General features: G+C 36.4%; 1 protein-coding gene across 9 annotated transcripts in view; it reads left to right on the forward strand.

Moving 5' to 3' along the window:
- SMCHD1 (structural maintenance of chromosomes flexible hinge domain containing 1) overlaps positions 1–21,157 on the forward strand; it is an 88,687-nt gene that overhangs the window by 55,365 nt on the left and 12,165 nt on the right. For 8 of the 9 annotated variants that reach the window (XR_012672364.1, XR_012672363.1, XM_075142033.1 and 5 more), the window contains 12 exons: positions 4–122; positions 836–1,003; positions 2,274–2,399; positions 5,928–6,007; positions 7,528–7,685; positions 11,076–11,191; positions 11,649–11,710; positions 14,793–14,880; positions 15,294–15,425; positions 16,648–16,797; positions 20,288–20,414; positions 20,581–20,700. Coding sequence is in view for 7 of the 9 variants with exons in the window: in XM_075142033.1 (XP_074998134.1) it covers positions 4–122; positions 836–1,003; positions 2,274–2,399; positions 5,928–6,007; positions 7,528–7,685; positions 11,076–11,191; positions 11,649–11,710; positions 14,793–14,880; positions 15,294–15,425; positions 16,648–16,797; positions 20,288–20,414; positions 20,581–20,700 (1,446 nt within the window). In the remaining 2 variants the exon portion in view is untranslated. The remainder of the gene's footprint in view (positions 1–3; positions 123–835; positions 1,004–2,273; positions 2,400–5,927; positions 6,008–7,527; positions 7,686–11,075; positions 11,192–11,648; positions 11,711–14,792; positions 14,881–15,293; positions 15,426–16,647; positions 16,798–20,287; positions 20,415–20,580; positions 20,701–21,157) is intronic. The other variant, XM_075142036.1, reaches the window with a different exon arrangement.

Raw genomic sequence — 21,157 nt, forward strand, 5'->3', positions numbered from 1 at the left:
CAGATGTAATGATTACAGATCAGTACGGAAATCAAGTTCAGACAGTGACGTCTGCATGTGTAAATTCCCTAGGAGTTTCTGGGCCTGGACTTGATAAATCAAATTTGAAAATAACTTGGCAGGTATTTATAAGATGTCATATAGTTTATTTCTCTGTGGCCTTTGTGTGGTAATTGTCTTCATTCTGTCACACAGAACCAAAACTGTGGAAAGGTAGTAAAGTTAAACACTAGTTGGTAAGCTGTGAGAAGACAGAGACTTAAAGCATTAAGATTGTATGATCCTGTTCTAAGGAATACAGCAGCATCTGTTAAAAACCTTATCACTGCTGCAGCTATACAATATGGGGGCCAGTTCACTTCATGCTTGAGTCAGGTGTGCTTTGTTTCTAGTCCATTGTTCTATATCTTTTCTTCTACCTTGTTTTTAGTCTTTTCTTCTGTTTGTTGATGGTGGTACAGTTGATTTTATAATCCTTTGAAGAACCTTGTAGAACGGACTACTGATATTGTCTGCCATAGTTTAATTTGAAATTAGTTCTATACCTTTTAAAATATGTTGGATATAACTAAGTTGTACATAACTCTTTTATACATTGAAAAACAGGTTCCTGAGAAATATTTGAGTTTGGAACTGATCACTTCTTACACAAGAAGTCCATTTAAATTTAACAGAAAGAATAGAACTTGTAATTTAATTCTTAGTCCACTGTCTCAAAGTAAAAACAGCAAGTAGTGTCTAGCAGTCATACAAATATTAAAATAGCATATTGAAAAACCATGAATAAATTATACTTCCCTTTATTTGTTCTTGAAATCTTTTTATTTCTCAATAGGAAAGTACTCTAACAATGAGAGTAAAAGGTATTCGGTTTAAATCTTGTTTACTTGGAAGCAAAGAATTGTGCTTCGCTTGGCGTGAATTTTCTGACTTTCTCAGAGTAAATGTAACTGCAGGATCCCCTGCTAAATTGCAGTTTGTGGATTGGCCAGAGTTAGAAAAGGTAAGTTGAATAGTTTTTCATTGAAAAAAACCAACAGGGTCACTAGTCAGCAGGTCTTTTATTTCCAGAGCTTTTTGGAGCACAGGATGCAAAGCTGAAAACCCTGATTTCTTAGTATTGATACTTCTAAAAATTGTCAGAATATAACAGCTCTAGAGACTTTTTTTTTCTTCTATGCAGGATAACATAACACAAGCAAAATTAAGTAAGTATTTTGCAATCTGTCTAATATAGACATGTTTTAAATGGGACTGTAGATGTGAAGCATTTTTCATACAATAGCTAACTACGTTAGTTTTTTAAAACTAAACTTATTCTGGAGTAATCTAACTCGTGTGTGTGTGTTTACAACACTGTATTCCTTAGTATCTCTTAAACTGTTTATTCTGTTCCATTTGCCCTTCTCCAGATGTCTCTTTCTTTTCTTTGGTGCAGCAATTTTACTGTGGGCTGGATCCTAACACCCATCTTCCACTTTTATTTGCCAAAGATACTGTCCTTAATGGTAGTAATAGTTGGCAGCTTATCTCTCCTTTATCTGTTATTGGGGTTTTTTGATGTTTAGGATATAAGAAGGCAGTCCTAAATTTACTTAAGTTTACAAGTGTTTACAGTCGGAAAGTGGGGAAGAGAGTACAGTACTTACATCAAATGAAAAGGATGGAGATTTTTGGTACCATCCATTTATTTGCTGAGGGGGGGTGTTATTTTTTAGTGTTTACGTTGGCTATTCAAGTGATAGTGCTGAAGTTGCAGCAGAAAGCAAAATAGAAGAGTGGAAACACATAAAAGAAAAATGGATCTCTGAGTAGAGAACAGGAATAAAGATTGGCATGTTGTGACAATGGAGAAGGAAGTTATTGAAGAAAAAAGTAAAACAAAAGGGTCAGGGAGTATTGTAACTATTTTTACTCTCTACAAAGCTGTCAAGGTATATCAGAAGATAACAGTTTTAGGCCATTTGCTCTTTCTACAACAAGGAAACTGTTTGATAAGCCTTTTCAGAAGCATGTCCTTCCTTTTAGTCACATCAACACGAGTAACACATGCAATTCAATTCAACTAGTGCATTTTATAATGACAAGAGAATGTAAATGGGAAGACTCTACAAATACCTTCCTGAAGTTTTACAATTCTGTCATGGTCTAGCTGTTATGGGAGACAAATAGTATGGAAAAGGCAGACACTATTGTTCTGGGGATTCCTGACCTGCTATGAATGTCTGATATATCTAGAACAGAATAGTATAATGCATTTTTGTCTCTTCCAGCCTGTTGCAGTGATTAATGGTAGAGAATTGCAGAAGCCGCTTATTGTTCAGCTATGTGATCAGTGGGGAAATCCATCTCCTGAACCTAATGTCAAAATCAACCTTACAAAGAGTAACAACTTAAGGGTAAGCATAGGCCTTACTACGTGAACTTTGTTTAACATAAATTTCTGTTGTCATGTCTACGTTATCTTCTTCATTTTCAAGACATTTTTGGAAAAGTGAATAAAATATTGTAAGGGCACAAAAGAATAATTAATCTCATATAATAGTAGTGTCAACGAGTAATGTAAACAGCTCCCAGAGCAGATTGCTCAGCTCACTTTCATTATAACAATCACAAATACAAGAAAATTCCTATATTACAGTGTCCAAGTGTAATTAGTATACATTCTGGATCTTCTACTGATCCTTTTTCCAAGTTCTGCATGCACACCGCCCCATCCCCCACTTTATCTGAGGTAATTTACTGAATAATAATGATGATGATATAGTCCAAACTGGCAACTGAATAATTTTTATCTGGTGGTTCTTTGATTGTGGTTCCTGAATTATGACTTACGATCTGTATGTAAAGCTAGACAGCAGGGTTTGCTCCCTACTTGGTTATCCCTGTGAAAAGCATTGGTGGTACAAACCAAATTAAAACAAGGAGGATGCAAATCTAACCCAAATTTAAGTGGTTACTATCCTTTCCATGAGTGAGGTATAAGTGTCAGTTGGTCTGTACAAAGAAAGGAGTTTGACAGAATATTCCATTCATTAAAATCCTGGTTCTTGTTATCAGAAATAAAAAAAGTCAAACTGTCAAACGTTCCTAACGGTCAGGGCAGAGACTTTTATATTGAATGTGTACATTATCAATACAGAATATATTCATCCGCCTCTGGACATGACATTTTTTCATGCAGGGCTGGTCTTGTTCCCTTTTTGTTCCTGCTTGCCATGCATTTGTGTCCCTCAGTTCTCTCAGAACACACAGCAGCCAAGAACTTTCTTTTGCTCACCCCTCAAGAACTGTACCACAGCCTCACCTTTCCCTCAGTTTAACTATGCTACTATTACTTGGTTTTATTGGATTTTTTTTTTAAGGAAATGACTTTATATCTTGAACATTTTTCTTCTGGCTCTTTTGAATCTCTTGCCGTAGAAGTCTGCCTCATAGTTTGGGAATTTTTTTTTTGTTTGCCCCAACTACTGCGTTTATGATGGCAGCTGCAGCTCTTCGGGGCTTCTAGTTATGTTGTTCTTGAGAGAACATACAACCTTGACAGCAACACTGTGTGGTTGTGCTGCCTGATCAAAGAGTTGTTGTGGTGGCATGCTCTGTCTTTTCAGATATTATGCTTTCCTCCAGGGAGGACCAGCAGCATGTCTTAGAAAGTCTGCATGCTCTTGATGCAAGTGGGATGTGTCCAGGAGAAAGTGTTGTGAAAGCCAAGGTGGATCATTGTTATAATGTGTTGATTACAGTATGCTCTCCCAGAGATAACATCGGTATCATTTCTAAGAGTTACTTTCATACATTAGCAGAGCAACCAACTGCTATTTGCTGAACAGACATCGGATCAGTATTCATGAGTATCTTGGAGAACCTCTTTAGAGAACAGTCTTGCCTTGGCATTTCAAATAGGTTGTATGCACAGTCTCCCAAAGGAAATGAGAAGCTTCTGGGAACAGAAATTCAGATAAGCTGTCTGTCTATATTTCACATCCCGTCCTCTGAGTCTCCTAAGCCTGATATTCTGCAGTTGCAGCATGCATTTCCTGTACTCCATTCTCGATCTTACAGGTCCAAAACTAAATGAGTATGGCTGAACAGAAACACTCTGAACTCTTCCATGCAGCTTAATAGTGGAAATGCACAAAGCACTGGTTTCTGTAAAAATTAAAACTTTCCATTCTGTGATGTACAGTAATTTCAAATACGGACTTATTTTGTTAGGTTGAATATACTCTTCAGAAGAGTTTATGAAATGTCTGGCTATTTTCTTAATATTTCTTGGTATATCTTTACAATGCTGCCTTCCATTTGAACCATTAAGCACACATTTTTTGCCATTGCCTTTCTCTAGTGACATGGTAGGATAAATTCATGCTCCCATAGCTGATCCATTATGAATCAACTTTCACAATTTTTTTTCCTAAGGTAGTTTCATTCTTTCAACTTACTAACATGAGATTTGGGAAAGAAAATAATTTTGGAAAAAGATTGCCCACTTCGAGTATTCCAAAAACATTGTTTTTGTGTAAGTGGACGCTGGACACTTCGTCTCCTGAAATTTGTGCTGAAGTAACAAAGGGAAAGCAATTTAATGCCAAACACTATTCAGATAATGACAAACATTTGCACTACATTGTTGCGTATATCATCAATGAAAAAGTTGATTTCCCTCGTTAGAGAGGAATTCATTACAGAAGAACTCGGAATGTATCCGTGGCTTCCTTTGCTGTCCTCCAAACTTTAAAGCTACTATCTGGGGTTCTTTTAATACATTGACAAGGTATTTCTTAGGTAAGGCTAAGGTAGCATGCACACACATTTGCAGAAGAAATAGCTTCTGCTTACTTTAAGAGTGTATTAGTATCCTTTAAGATTCACATGTGTTTCTGTGAGAGGATAGGCATTCTCTATCTGCTGCACTGGAGTTCATAGTTTCAAAAAGTTGTGATTGATGAGGAAAGTGAAGTGATAGCTCCTCTGCCATTTAATGTGTAAAGGCAAGTATGACTTAATGGTACTGCCAATCATAAGACTTCACTTAGTGTCAGGGAAGTAAGTGCGGCAAAGACAGAGTGCACATAGAAAACACACCTTGAAGAACACCAGTGACTTAAAGGGGAATTATTTTCTAACAATGGGAGTCAGCGAGAATGCCTTAAGTCAATAGTAGAATTTATATTGACTTCAAAGGACTTAGAATCACACCTAATTAATGTGCTAGGTAAACAGGAGATGTACAAGGCATTTGTCTTACTACCCTAAAACACCACTGACAAGAAGTTAGCTATCGTTATTAGCGTTTCCTTAAAAGCCATTTCTTACGGTATAGAGATGAGTTCTTGTTTGTCATTAAGTTTTGATGAATAAGGTAGTGTACTTCATCACTTGTCATAACACTTTTCTCTAGGTTGTCTAGCAGTCTTACATTTTTGGCAGTGGGACTAGAATGCGGGAAGGGGAAGAAAGACACAGATGTTTTAGTTGTTTTTACTCCAGTTGAATAATTCTTTAATTTTTGCTACCTGGGAATCTCTATGTAGACTGGAAAAACACTGTAAAAGGGAATAAATAGTTTGTAGAAGATTTTAAAATCGGAAAATATACTCAAATTAACATGTGCTATAGATGTCATGATAGCATCAGTAACAATTAAAGAAATAATATTAGCAAAATATTGGAACATATTAATGAACAAAAATATCCTAATTCAGATAAAGTGATTATCTTCAAAAACTAGCAGAGAAAATTCTGAAACTTCTTAATATTGTATTCATAAGGGTGTATCTTTCCCTAATTTAGAGTGCAAAAATACAAAGAAGCTATTGCTCAAATGGAAAGACAGTATGCAGGCAAATGAGATATACATTTTATTCTAAGACTTGATACTCCTTCTGTGTCATTGAAAGAATAAAAAATATTTTTTTTGACAGATTGTTCCTTCAAACCAGCAACATAAAACAGATGAAAATGGTAGGGCTAACCTGGGAGTTATTAGTATTCATGCACCTAGGTAAGTAGTGAAAACTATATGGAAAAAATTTGAATTCTGAAATGTCGCTTGCTAGATGTATTTAAGCTGCGCATTTCATAAAGTACCTACCAAGAATTAATCTAGAGCTAAGATCAAACATTTATTATTTATATGCTGGTGGAAGGCCGGATAGTGAGCTTTAAGAAAGCAATGCTTACCTAAATAAAATTCAATAGCTGCTTCTTTTGTCTTCCGAGAAGCTGCTGCTCTAATTTTCTGAATCCTGTTTTTTCTGGTCTTGGTAGAGCACAGCTTATAATTGTCCACCTGTACCCAGTGCAGATGGTGTCATAAACCACTTAAAATGTTTGAAATGTACAGGCTTCGAGTGACCAGATCTAGACGCTATGCTTTCAAAGTAGGAACACATTTTAGGAGTGTTGAAACTTCCTCTGGGTGCTAGCCATTGTATTAAAGATTAGGTAAAGTGTCCAAAAGAATTTTTAAATATATAAATTTGTTTTTTCTTACTTGCAATAGAACTAGTGAAGTCTTATTTCCTGCGGATGTGTGTCCTGTGGCTCCTGCTTCTTCATGTCAGTCACCCTGGCTCCCCTTACACTCACATGTCCCATCTGACTTTTCAAATTCATTATTTCTATACCCTCCTCATGTTCAGAGTTCTGCTACCTACTCCCTGTATCCCTGAGCTTTTCCTGCAAGACTAGGTTGGCTTTAGGTAGCTTAGAAGCTAGCAATAAGTGCTTGTTCTTAAAATTCTGAAGTATTTTGTGACAGTTAATATTTTTGCATTCATATCTGCAGGATTTGACCCATAATATTATTTTGCACTTGGAGGAAAATCTATTTTAAATGCTATTGATGGTGCTCAGTGTATTTATAATGCCTGCATCTTGGTAGAAGGATGATGAGTATTAGTTATCAGTATATTACTGGAGGTTAGAAACAGGTGTGCTCAGTGGTAACATCCTACGCTTTATAGCATAATCAAAACTGGCTGGGGAGTATTACGCAGTTAAATATCGTATTCCCAGTTCTGTTTAAAAACTTAAATGTCAAGTTTTTAATACTGTAAAAAAAATTAGTTATTCTATAGCAATGAAGTCATCATATACCTGCAATGCACTTTGCTAGATGTGAGTGGTACGCAGATTCACTCTTTGGAAACTGTCAAAGCAGAATGCTCCTTAGGCAGCATTTTAATTAGCTGTGCTTGCTTTCCACCTTACTGTCTTCTGCAACGTAAAACTGTAGTTGCTAGTATCTTACAGACAGGCAGTGAAACATGATCAAGCTAATGAATATTAAAGCAAAATTATATTTAATAAGCTAATATATTAAGAATATCTTAAACTTATTATTTTACTTGTCTAACTTTGCATTAACACTTCCATTTTTTTCTTCCCTTTACCGCTGATAACTGTTAGATTTTTTTTTATCATGCTTTCATGTACATGATTCAGACTTGAAGTCTGTTGAAAATTGTCTTTTCAGAAGAGATATTTTGTAACAGTTTTTATGATTTCTGTATATTTCAGGGGAGAGCACACTTTACAGCTTAAAGCCGCATACAACAAGACCACATTAGATTGTCCTATAATCACATTAAATGTCCTGCCTGATCCTGAGAAACCTGTCTGCTTGAATGTTAAATATGACAAAAATGCTTCTTTTCCAGCAGGAGGTACCTTTCCTGGTAAGTATAAGGATTCTTTGGTGGAAACCAATCACTCAAGAGCTTTGTAAACTTATGAAAAACTATTTTGATGATTCTCCTGGTGTATTTTCTTACTTTTTTTTTGTCTGTTTTTTCTCAGTTTTTTGTAACAGCCATATCTGAGATTCCTCTGTCACACTTGGAGAGAAAAGATATGTACATGATGGAAAGCATTTCAAAAGACCTCTTATTTATTTTTTCCAAATTATTGGCTTTATCTATAGTCTGTAAATGGTAAAACTACAGAATCTCTTCTCTGTCCTTAGTGAAATGCCCTATTTCAGTTTTTGATCTTCCCAAAAGACTATCTGAGTTAGTTCATGCATGTTTTCCCTCATCTTATTTTCTGTGGAATAGTAACAAAGGAGGTAGCTATGAAATTATAGGCCAATTGTGAGTCAAGAGGAACCAAAAAGTGATTAAAGGTACGCCAGGGACGGTACAAAATATCCTTCTCTCTTCCTGTATTCTCTCACAAAAGGATGATATTTGCTTTCCAACTGAGGCTGCTGAGTCATAAAAAGAAGAACAAAAAAGGTCTCATGTTTTATATCCCAGTAGTATTCGCGATAAGGAAACAGATAAAGAAGAGCAAGTTATGACCATGAGGAAACAACTTTTGCTAAAAGCAAAACAGAATTTGAAACCTCTGCTTTTTACTATAAGAAAACTTTGGCATGAATAAGAGACCTATACTACTAATTCCATTAATTCAGGAAATAAGTCATCTTTACAACCATGGGAGATACAGTTCTTGAATTTGCCAGTGAAGTATACGAATTTACTAGCCCTTCTTCTAGAAAATTTTCCTCTTTAATTGGCAGTAACACAATTTTCACTATGAAACCACGATAGAAAGATATTCTTCAGAAAGCTGAAGTCCTGTCTAAATAAGTTAAATAGAAAGCAAGTCAATTCTGTCACTTTAAATATAATACCATATTAAGGAAGGCAAAAAAAGACTTCAGTAACAATTTATTGAAATTAAAAAACAAAAAACATTTGAGACTTGGGAAGCCTGCTGTATTTTGTCAGTGTTACATGTGAAGGAGAGTAAGGTAGTTTCCAAACTATTTTTTTTCCCATTTGATCCCACAAAACACATTAAAAAATCACATTTGAATCTTCAGTAGATGACTTTTAGACCTATTTGATGAAGTAAATACTAACAAATTTCCTATACTGAATGGTATTCTCTTAAGAATTATAAATTAATTTAGGCATGAAATTTTTAAGTAATTAACTCTGATATGCTAATCCTATTTAATTTGGCCTTTATTTGAAAGGAATAAATTAAGGTGACAAATCTGATGCAGTTTTCAAAAAGTTTCAGGAATGGTCAGGGAAACTTTTGATCACAAGATACGTTTTCAGTACTGGGCAGTTGTTGAAAGGAATATAAAGAATATAATTAAGTCAGTACCTGGATAAATGTAGAAATGGGAGCAGGTTGGGAACTATGTGACTTTTGTACAGGAAAGTGGTGCCTTGCAAATGTGTTTGAAGGAGTTGACAACTGTGTGAATGAGCCTGCTGATATAGAGTACTTGGTTTCTTAGAGAGCTTTTGGCAAGTTCCTTAACCAACGACTCTTAAAGTAAGCTGTTACAGGACACTATCCTTCCTATACTTTAGTCTTTCCTTTTGCCTTTAGGTGGACTTAAAACCAAAAAAATTGTCTATCTAAGGAGCGTTTTCAGTTCTGTTGCTGTTTCACAGTGCGATTTCAGCGCAAGCATCTGAATTTTTCCCACCTATTCTCTGTACTCCTTTGTAAATACTTCTAGATTCCCAGATGATAAACATCTCTTAAAGGTGACAAAAAAATCAGAAAATCTGCTTCATACAAATCCATTTGTTGTATCCCAAGCCTGTATGAAATACCTGCAACATCTTCAAAATTAAGAACAAAAAGGTTTTATTTGTAGTACTAGGAGTTGAGAAGCACAATACTTCCCACAAATACGAAGTTTATGGTGTGAGGGCTTGTTTCTTGACCAAAGAAGGCTCATATTCAAAGATAATATACTGTCATAACTTGATGAGCTAACATTTTTATGGAAAGAGGTTTTTGTTCTTTAAAATACTCTATACGGTGTTAAGAATTTGACTAAATTCACAAGGTATTTTAGTTTTGCCTAGAGGAAGCATATTATAGAATCATAGAATCAGAGTGGTTTGGGTTGGAAAGGACCTTTAAAGATCATCTAGTTCCAACCCCCCTGCCAAATAGACCTTTTTAAAATATAGTGTGTAGTATAAAGGAACCAGGTTTTCAGAGAGGAAGAGAATTAAACAGCTTACTCAGGAGATAACATAGTAATATATGACATTAAATTCTGATACAAAATGAGATATTAAATTCCTTATTAACGGCCTCATATTTAATTAATACCCCAATTATTGGATTTACCGAACTCAGGTACACCTGAGGGCAGGCAATCTTGGAGGAAGTCATGCCCGAATTTTTCATACAAAGCACAGTCCTTCCTTAAAGTGCAAAATTCAGTTCTACGCGAGCAGTGCAGCTTCACCTAGATGCTTGAAATCCACCTGTAACCATAGTGTCAAAGTGCTTAGTTCACATTTTCGACTAGAAGAAGGGTAGCTTTATTCTAGTTTGGATTCCATTTCCTTCAGGCCACTAAACTTTCTATGGAATATATAGGAGAAGCTAAATTTTTCGGATTGCGATATAAAATGGCAAGTATTTTGACTGCAGGACCAGTCAACAGCAAGTGGAGGAGTGAAACGTGTCCCTATATCTTACTTCTAACAGGTTTTAAGTATGTGATATTAGTCTGTAAGAAGTAGCCAAACTCAGCTTCAGATTCATAGCCTGAGTCCTTCTTTTTATTACAGTGTGGCTAATAGATTGGGAAAATGGTAGTGGTGGTGGTACAGTCTCTTTCCAACTACTGCGCCTTTCTATCCAGTAGTTCAATGGCTAAAGCACTTGTGAAGGAGGAGGGAGATCTGGATTTTCCTGTCCTTGGAGGAAGGAATCAGCTACTTAACTAGCTAATGATTGTTCTTTCCTGAGAGCAAAAAGAAGCCTGGCTTGCTGTTTTGGTAAGGATGATAATCTGGGAAAGGCAGACTTGAAATTTGAGGGGTTTTTTTAAGCAGTCATTGGATAAAGTAGGCGGGGTTTTTTCCTAAGAATTGTTACCTGGTCTAATTACAGGGCTAGGGAAAGAAAGTTTTCCATATCTGGTTTTCATTTTTTTGTTGTTTGGGTTCTGTTTGGAATATGGGTTTTGTGTGTTTTTCCTCTAGGTATGAGGCAGACACAGAAATTCATGGAGTTTGATTTTCTTAATTTTGAATAAAAATAATCTTGAAAAAACGTTGTCTTTCATTCTACAGATTTTATGGTTAGTGTTCTTTCTGAAGATGACAACATTATTAAAAATATTAATCCAGCACGGATTTGTATGAAAATGTGGGAAGCGCATAGCAGCGGAACTAGGATATCAACTGAAGTAAGTCATCAAAATGCATTGAAAATGGATATCAAAATGCCAGCATAGGACAAATACATTTGCAGTAGAAACTTTCCTTCATTTAACTTGGATCAATATCCTGTTCTAGATTTTAAATAATAAGTATTACATATCAATCATATTTGTTTATCAATATCTGTACTGTTACAAGTTGTCAGACTGTTCAAATGTCAAGACCATAGTAAAGACAAAAATGCTACTGCTCTGCAGAAGCTAACTAATAGCAGGGAGACTATTAAAAGTTGCCACCCTGAATTTTGCAAAGAAAAGACTCCGAGAATTAAGAATATGAAGCTAGCGTCTAAATTATAGGTGATCTCATTGAATTTCTGTATGCTATCAGTACTGCAAATCATTAAGACTTGATAGCATATTACAAGTAAGGTACTTTAAGTTTCAGTATATTGCACTGAATTTTTTGCATCTTTTTTTTCAGATTACAACATTTAGCTGTAGTAAAGTGAAGGATGATAAGGAAGATGGCTTCTTTTACTTCAGGTATAGCAGCATTTATTTTATAATTATGTATTTTGTACAGTAAATTGCATCAGCAGTTTGAAATAGAAATAAGAGTTTTAGGTTTTGATAATAACAATCTGTTATAGAATTAGTATGATACAGTGCTATGAAACGGTAAAAGATATTAGCAAGATGCAATGAATATGAGGATAGAATTCTTCCATAGATACATTTGACATTTGATTAATCTGAGAGTAGAAGAAAGGAGTCTAAGATAATATATTAGAATACATGATGAGAAATGCTAGCAGTGAAGGGACTACATCATCTGCTTGTCACTTGTTTAGTAACATTCCTTAATTCTTTTCAATGTTACGTTCAACTGCTGTAGTATTGCAGGCTGGACAAAGTGGACTTAACTCTGATTTAATACCTTCTGTTAATCCTGAACCATGACCTTGGCCCTGCCAGTTTAGTGGTCTTTCCTTGGGTTACTTATTCAGAGATGGTGTCTTAGATGACAGGCAGCAGAACTAGAGTTCATCATAAGCTGATGCCTGACTGCCACATTCTTTCTACATCTATTCCTGGCAGGCATGCTATGGGATCAATTAAATAGTTGTGATACTGGCTGTTGATTCAAGCTCTTGCCTCCTAGGAACAGACTTTCCTTCTGCTTTTAGAAAGCAGACTTTAGGATTACCTTAATGCAGGAGATACCACTGTTGCACAGCTGATCCTGGTTCCTGCATCAGAGGAAGAGGCTGCTGCAGCTCAGCTGTGTCAAGATTCCAGGAGCATCTGAGTGGCAGCACTTCAAGAGGTGATAGGACGTGTCCTAACTTGCCTCTCAGCTGTGGCTCTCCTCTCTTTCGCAGTGCATAATAGAGTTCAGGAAGCCAGGCATCCAGTAATCCTTGGGAATCTATGTGCTTTCAAGACCTTGATGTAGCATTAAACCTTCAACACGTTTTTTCCTGGGCAGCAAGTTAGCTGAGGCTCAAATCTAGGGTTCTGACCCAGCTTGATATGCAATGCGAATAATTCCCTCTGTCATATCCAGCCAAGAAACTATTCCATCTGGGAAGGCAGTTGATACGACCTTTGTTTATTCAGTCTTTTTAGCTTCTCAGAATGTGTACAGCAATGTAATGTATTTCTACATGAAGGCTTTTTCATTTAAGAGATTACAACTAATTCAAAAAGCTATTTAAGCATGGCTTTTTGTATCATTACCAAGAGCTGTCTTTACCTTGAAGGCACTCGAGGTTCCAAAGCCTTCTAAGGCTGAGTTTGGCAGCTATAGCACAGGACAACTCCCAAATAAGGGTGCAGTTTTGCTTTTAACAAAGCAGAGCTTTCTGTGTGGCTAGTCCAAGGTTATGGAATGAACTTCTCCAGAAACTAAGGATCACTGCAGACTTGCACCAAGTACGAGGTACATTTCTGTGACCTTGGTCATTCTGAGAAATTCTTAGTTAGAGGTGTGGTCAAAACATAAGAGCTCCCTAAAACATTATCAAAACAAGGCACTCTGCATCACGTATTTGTACCTCCAGAAGAAGAAAACTAGAATGAATGTGCCGATGTGTAGTCATGCTAATAAATGTTCTTCTGTGAAAAGTACTACGGTAGTCAGTATGATATAAACTAACCTGTATAGAGTTGAATATGGAATTACAAAAATCTTGACATTTGTACCTGTAGTTTACTAGTTATCCACAAATGTGGACAACCTTATTGAAAAATTTGAAAGAACAGACAGTAGGTAGAGACTACCCATTAGCAGCCCTTGTAGGAAAATACGTATTACTCATTGCTGCCAGTGTCTGTGGCATCACTGTCTACCACTTGGTTTCTCTCAAGTTTTCCTGTCCTTGGCGCAGTCACAGATGGTTTTCATCTATTTAACGCCAAGCAGTAACATGGATGCTATTACGCAGTCTTACAACTTTCATAACAATTGTGCAATCTCTTCTTTTTCTAAAGCATATGTCTGGTTAGATGGTATTCAGCCATGAGATCCTTAGCAGATTATTTACAACTCAGTTTTTTAATGCATCTTGACAAGGCAGATCTTAACCTGGATAAAATGCAGAAAAGAAGGTAGAATTGTTCCTGCTCTATATGAAATATAAGAAGGAAAAGCCATGGCCCATTCTAGAAGTAGGTAGAGCTTGGGGATTTGGGTTTTTTTTCAAGTTAAGCATTCCAGGGAATCTTGCACCTTACTCCTTCCCAAACAAAATAAGAGGAAAGAAATTTCTTAATGTTATTGACAAAACAGATAAAATGCTGTATGTTGAAAACAAAAATCTCGTTAACCAATTCAAGAGTGCTACAAGTCATCCTCTCACAGAAATGCCTGAATGCTGGTTACAGACTGTTTGCATCTCCTCAAAAGTTTCTAAGCATTCGTAAGTCGCTGCTATCCCTTGTTGAACACTGCAGCAGTCTTCTGGATGCTCTGTGGCCTTCCTTGCTAAGTGAAGTTCTCTTTATAGCAGCAGAAGCGCAGGCGTCTGTCTTCCCTTCATATTTTGATGTTAGGAGTTCTTTGCCAGTAGTCTACACTCTGGAACACTGTAAGGTAGAATGAAAACTCTTTTCTCTCTTACTATACTCAACCTTGGCCACTGGTCCAAGTTACCCAACTTTGTACCCAACTTGCTGAATAAGAGAAGGAATTAGCTACTCAGATTTTATGTAAATTCAAGCCAAATGATTAAATTTTGAGAGCATTTGTTGTTGTTGCAGGTCTAAATGCTCTGTTTCAGTAGCTTTATGAAAATTCATTGAATGGAAAGTGACATGAGGTAGACTTGCAGATTTCTCAATAATAGGGCCACGACAAACTTCCTGTCAGTAGTTGAGACACACTCTTGGAGGAGACTTTCCTCATCCAAGCTTCCAAAAGCCTTATTCTAGTTCTTGAGAAACTTTCATGGCGTTCTTGCTGAAGGAGGAGTGTTATGGAAGAGTACTAAAATACGTCATGCCTTAACAGGACTTTCTAACTAGTTTGGAGGACTACTCAGAATTTGAATTGCTTGCATGCTTACATACTTGTCACTTCAATATTGACTCACTTTTGCTTGGTTTTTGTTACTGATTTATTTAGGGATAAAATGGTTCCAGAGAGAGTGGGCACTTACAGTATCCAGTTTACCTTTGCAATGGATAAGACAAATATACTCAGCAGTGACCAGGTTTGAATCTATAATTAATTACATGTAGCCAAGAACATGTAATACAGAATCATCTGGGAGAAATATTTTGATACTTTGTAGATTCAGAATGCAAATACTTCCATGTGCAAGCTTTGCAAAAAAATTTTTTTTTTTTTTGATAGTTACTTATTTCAAACTGTTGATTATCAAAATATGTTTTCATTAGCTTTTATAACTAAGCAGAAATTTTGTGGAATAACAGAGCTGCATAATTTGCAACCTAGTAGAACTGTTCTATGGTCATGCTAAGTTATTTCAAGATTGTCAGTAAATTTCACATGCGTTTGTTTCAGTATTTTTTGAGCAACCCTTGTGTGCAGGTGAATTGCAGTGAATTATATCAGTCTTTATTTTATTTTGTTTTATTTTATTCTTCCTCCTTTTTCTGCTAGATTATAGTTGAAGTTGTACCTAATGACCCTGTACGCTTGTTACCTGATTCTTTACCAGCTACTCCAGCAGTTTCCAATGTTCGAACTGTTACTAGCCGTACACTGGTCAAGGATTTATACCTCCATGTAATGGTAACTATAACTTTAATACAAAATCATAATTAGGGAAATATATAAGACTGCTAAAAATATGTTGAATTTTGTTGTAAGGCATTGCTGCTATCTCTTTGCAGATTAACTTCATGAAAAAGATGTAAATCAGTGATTTCCAGTATGTGACAGGTGCATCTTGTTTTATTTACATACAGGTGACCAAAGCTAAAACATGCAGTCCTAGCTGTCAGGCATCTCAATTGAAACCCATTTCTTGTTGCCACAGGCAAAAAATGTTTCAAGAATAGATTCTAGTGGGAAGACACTTACATATAAGCAGATGTTCCTCTCCATGATTTTTCTTCCAGGAGACGGTTTCTCTTAGAAACCTTGTATTACAAAAAATAAGGTTTACTGGACTTTGAACATTCACAGGGATACAGGGAGATCACTTACCAGTTACTGCCACGGGCAAAACAGACTCGACTTGTGGAAAATTAATTTAATTTATTGCCAATTAAGATAGGTTTGAGTACTGAGAAACAAAGACAAAAGAAGTAAAGCAACGCCTTCCACCCCACCCTTTCCCAGGCTCAGCTTTGCTCCAGACTCCTCTACCCTTCCTAGTGCGGCGCAGGGGGATGGGGAATGGGGGTCACGGTCAGTCCGAAACTGCTCCACTCTGCCACTCCTTCCTCCTCACAGTTTCCCTGCTCTAGTGTGGGTCCCTGTGGGCTGCAGTCCTTCATGAACTGCTTCTCCCTACAGGCCGCAGTCCTTCAGGAAATACCCACCTGCTGCCGCGTGGATATCTGCTCCACCGTGGTCCTTCATGGGCTGCAGGGAAATACCTGCCCCACTGAGGTCTCCCCATGGGCTGCCAGGGAATCTCTGCTCTGGCCCCTGGAGCGCCTCCCCCGCCTCCTTCTTCTCTCATCTTGGTGTTCCCTCTGCTGTTTCTCTGGTTCTTTTTTTTCCCCTTGTCCTTTGCCTGTGCATTTTTGCCCTTTTTTAAATATATTTTCCCAGAGGAACCACCATTTTGGCTGAGGGGCTCGGCTGTGCCCTGCGGTGGGTCAGTTGGAGCCGGCTGGCACTGGCTGCGTCTGGCACGGGGCAGCCCCGACCTCTCTTCACAGAGGCCGCCCTGCAGCCCCCCCGCTGCCAGCACCTTGCCACATAAACCCAATGCAGTATATAAGGGAATTACTTATTTCAGTTCATGTTCCAAACTAACTTTTTTTGTCTTTTTTACTTACAGGATGAATACAACAACCACACTGGAATTGATCTAGTTGGCAGAATAATAGCAAAAATTATGAGCCCCAATGAAGATGATATAGAGATCCCGCAGTTTCAGGGGAAAGTCAGTACAATTGAGTTTCCATTTGACAGAGGATCAGCTGAAATTGTAAGTGTGACTGAAATACAGAGTTATCTCCATGAGCAATGGATCTAATGAGGCCTATTTTCCTACAGTTTCAGAGTTGATCTTTCACCTTCTTGTGGTTTGTGGAGGGTTAGCATATATTGTAGCCTTCCCTTACTGATAAGTAGATACATTATTTCTTCTCTGTTTGGTTGCTGATTCTCAGAAAACCTGAAGGAAAGATATTCTTTAAACTGGTTATCTTTGCCAAGCGAGGGAAGTTTACAAGTACATTCAAAAACTTAGTTAGGGACGGGGACATAGAGGGGGATCCAAATGATTTCCTTATTTGAATTTCGTATGTAAATAATACTTCACCAGTTTGTAGTTAAACCATTAATATTAGTGGTATTTTACATTTTTATTTATAATACTATGTGGCTGTAATATCTTAAGATCATTTAGCCTGACCTCTTCATATATATATAAAATTAAATTTTACCAGGTTCTCTTTACATTTTGTCAAGCTAACTGGGCTTATATATACTTTGCAGAAAGGCATCCTATCCTTATTTGAAGAATTAAAGAAAAAACTACCACTTCTCTTTACACTTTATTTCGAGCGTTAGTGCCCTTGACTGTTAAAAATGCTTGCCTTATTTCAGTTTGAATCTCTGGCTGTAGCATCATGCATACCTCTAAAAGTACTGCATATTGTAGTAACATCATCGCAGTCACTTTTTCTTCAACAAATACAAATTGAATTTTTAAAACCTATGAGTTCCATTTGTAACAGTTATTACGAAGTATAATGTAAAAGACACAGGTTAAAACACGCACATGCACAAAACCAGAAACTGTTCAAAACACACCAAAAAAAACCCAGCTGAGTGTAGAGCTGCTCATTTGTTGAGTGGAATGGTCACGATATCTCTTTTAAAAGCCTACAGAGAACTTCAGTCAATAGGACTGTTCAGGTGGTAAAATAGGTATATATAGAATTTTTTTTTTTTTTTTAAAGTTGCTGAAGTGTCATATAAGAATTGCAGAGCAAAAGTATACCGCTAATTAATTTGGTTCCTCTGGTTGTCACATTTTACTAGCCTGAAATAAATCTTTGGAAATCTTCAAAACAATTAGAAGGTGTACTGAAGGAGGTTCCAACTTTTTAAAGAAATTTTCTCAGGCGCCTTTTCTAACTCGTTCATTGGAAGCAGCTTCCCAGCAGACCAGCATTAGTGTGTGCCAGGTGGAGGCAGACACTGCCTTAGCCACAAATACAAAATCTCCTGGTACATCTTGGAAATCACCACAATAAAACCCCAGTAGAATCACTAAAATCTGCAGATCCTACATACAAACTTCTTCATAATATATTTTATTCAGTACATCAGCTGCTTTTATGGAACTACAGAGATGAAACTTAATGACACAGCATAAATAATTCTCTGTCAATAACATAAATAATTCTCTGTCAAGGACAGAAACATCCAATTAACATGAGCAAACGCTTTTCACTGAACAATCTGTCAAACTCTGGTCTACTCTGATCCTTAAGGAAAAGTGACAAAATATATATGAAGAACAGGCTAGAAAAATAACATGCATGGACTGAATAGAGGTATCGGGTAAAATTAATATACTAATTGATTTATGGTGCACTCTGAGTTTCTCTTGTTCCCCAACCACGTTTCAGGAGTAATAAATTAATTGGTTTGTGAACACATTTTTCTTGGGCAGGTGGGGTGAAAAAAAGTGCAAAAGTATAGATAAGGGGTCAGCTATAACCACTGGTCTAATAAAATAGTGCTTTTCTCCACAAATCTTGCATTTACACCTTTGGTAGAAATTTCAAGATGTTTAAAACTTCGTACTGTTGAGGGGAATAATAACCTCATAGAGTGGACTCTGGCAATTCAGATAAAATTACTGGATAATTTCCCAGACTCCTCACCAATGCAGAAATAACATTTTTTTTATCTCCATGTACTAGTAACCTGCTATTGAGCCATTGTGACCTAAATATTCCAGTCTTGCTTCAGTGACTAAGCTAACAGCCTACGTAATGGAGGGGGCCATGTTTGGGGGGTTTTTGAGGGGGGCTTGTTTGGGATTTTTTTTTTTTGTAAGCACATGCTTTTTCTTTCTACTTACATATTCCTCGTTTGTTCGTGGGGTGGGGTTTGCTTCTGCTTTCCCATTACTGTGATCTGATGAGATCTTACTGCTTTTGACAGTAACTTGTGTTCCCTAGTCTTCTATCGGGAGTAATTCCGTTTCAGTGAATCCCATATCTCTTCCTCTCTTCGGGCAGTTTTCAGTTGTCTAGTTTATACTGAGTTCTCTGACTTTAGACAAGTCATAAAACTCATGTGGAAAGGATTTGTTGGTTGTGATGCAATGTACTTTTCATACGACTGGTAATGGAGAGGGGAGGGGACACACTAGTGTTTTTTCAAATATCTTGAAATTGTTCCATCTTGTTTATAAATATAATCATGTGCAATTAGCATCAATGTAATGAAGCTGATAATCTGACATGTTTACCCTTACGTTGAGGTTCAGGAATACTAAACTTGTTTAATGAAGGAAAATGTTTAGATTTTTATTAGTGTACGTTTTCTAAGGAAAAGATATTTCCACTACAGACTTCTCCTGATTAAATATGTAGCTGCAATATTTTTGAAAGCCATGAAGACTATCTTTGAAGGTTATATATCTATCTCTTCTTTTAGGCTGCAACCACCTCTCTCTTGATTTGGCCAGTTGAGTAGCAATTTCTACATGTTAAAGGTGGAAACAGTATGAGTTTTACTATAAGCATTATTCATTTTATGCATGATACCTTTCCCAAAGTAACAGCACATTTAGATATTACCTATACTAATTTTATTTCTGTTCACCATTCTTTATGGTTTTATAATATTTCCTGTCTGTAAAGAAAGACAAAGGATTTAATTTGTCTTTTCAGTAAAGAATTGATAAGAAATAGGATGTTCTTATTAGTGTTTGGATATATATTGTTCATTCATTTGGGACCTGCTGTCTACTTCCACGGTAACAGCAGTAACTTTAACTCAGCACTGGGAATAGTTTGTTTTTCTTTCTCTGTGTTTATGCATTGGGTCTTTCTTTTTAATGTTCCGTTTGCATTTGTTCACATGCTGAATGAGTACATCTGAGGAAGTCTTGCTTATGGGACAATGCAGATAATATTTTTTCTGAGCATATGTCTCTTAAATAAAATATATAGCCAAAAATAGTAAGACTCTTTAAGCAGGTAAAATGACAATCTTAATTCTTAAATAATAAAATAGTTACTGCTAAATCTTTGTATTTTGCTTCTTTTTATTAGGTATAAAAGGCATTTCCAAGCCAATACTTAAAACTGTAGTAATATTGTATAGATATCATGTGTTAGGTAACTTCCTAAGATTTAGTATTTGAAGAATGTTTATTTTATTTTGTGTACTACCTCAAGTGTGAACATAAACTTACGTATGTATGTATGTTTGTTTGTTTGTTTTATTAGAATCTAGTGCTGGCTGAAAACAGTCCTGGAAGAGATAGCACTGAATATATTCTTGTATTTGAGCCAGATCTGCCAGCTTTGAAAAAACCTTTGGAACCATACCGTCTGTCATTTATGTTTTACAATGGTATGTTTCAATTACTCTAAAATGCTTGCTTTTCCTTAGAACCAACTATTTTTAGATCTATAATATTTCTTCAGAACTGTGTAATAGCTTAATAGATTTTTGCTGATGTTTAAACCAACTATGTTACTGTATTTTCTTCTAAAAATATATATATTTATTTCTGTAGATTTCAAGAAGCAGCAACAGATGGCAACACTTACAAGGGAGAGAGACCAATTATCTCAGTCCATAGGTGTTTACAGAAAATGGTTTGATACTACTAATCAGCTTGTAACTGAATTGAAATGTAAGTTCAATCAAATACACAAATAAATTTCCTGGGAATTAAATGTTTTTTCCTTTAATAATTTTGAGACTACAGAGATGGGGAGAAAAATCGGTATTGAAATCATGAGATACAGTAATTAGAGGGGAGTTGGAAGGGAGTATATCTTTGCATTAGCAGGGAAGCATCTAGTTATTTGGATGGACCTACCTATAAAGGGTCTTGATTTGAGGCAGAATGTCTTATGTCAGAACTGTCAAAAGGAGTAATAAAACATTGAAGTTAATGGTCTCATTCTTTTTTTCCATGACTGCCTTGCACTCCCATCTTTGCCATGGATATGTGAATGCTCATCCATCTGGAAATTCAACAGTTGCCTAAAAACTACTTTAGGGAATGAATTATAGATAATCCTTATTCAAAAAGTTAGTCTTACATTTTCCAAATGTTACTTTTTCCCCTTACATTTGACCCTACG

The sequence above is a fragment of the Calonectris borealis genome, chromosome 2, assembly GCF_964195595.1.
Source record: "Calonectris borealis chromosome 2, bCalBor7.hap1.2, whole genome shotgun sequence".
Taxonomy (NCBI): Eukaryota; Metazoa; Chordata; class Aves; order Procellariiformes; family Procellariidae; genus Calonectris; species Calonectris borealis.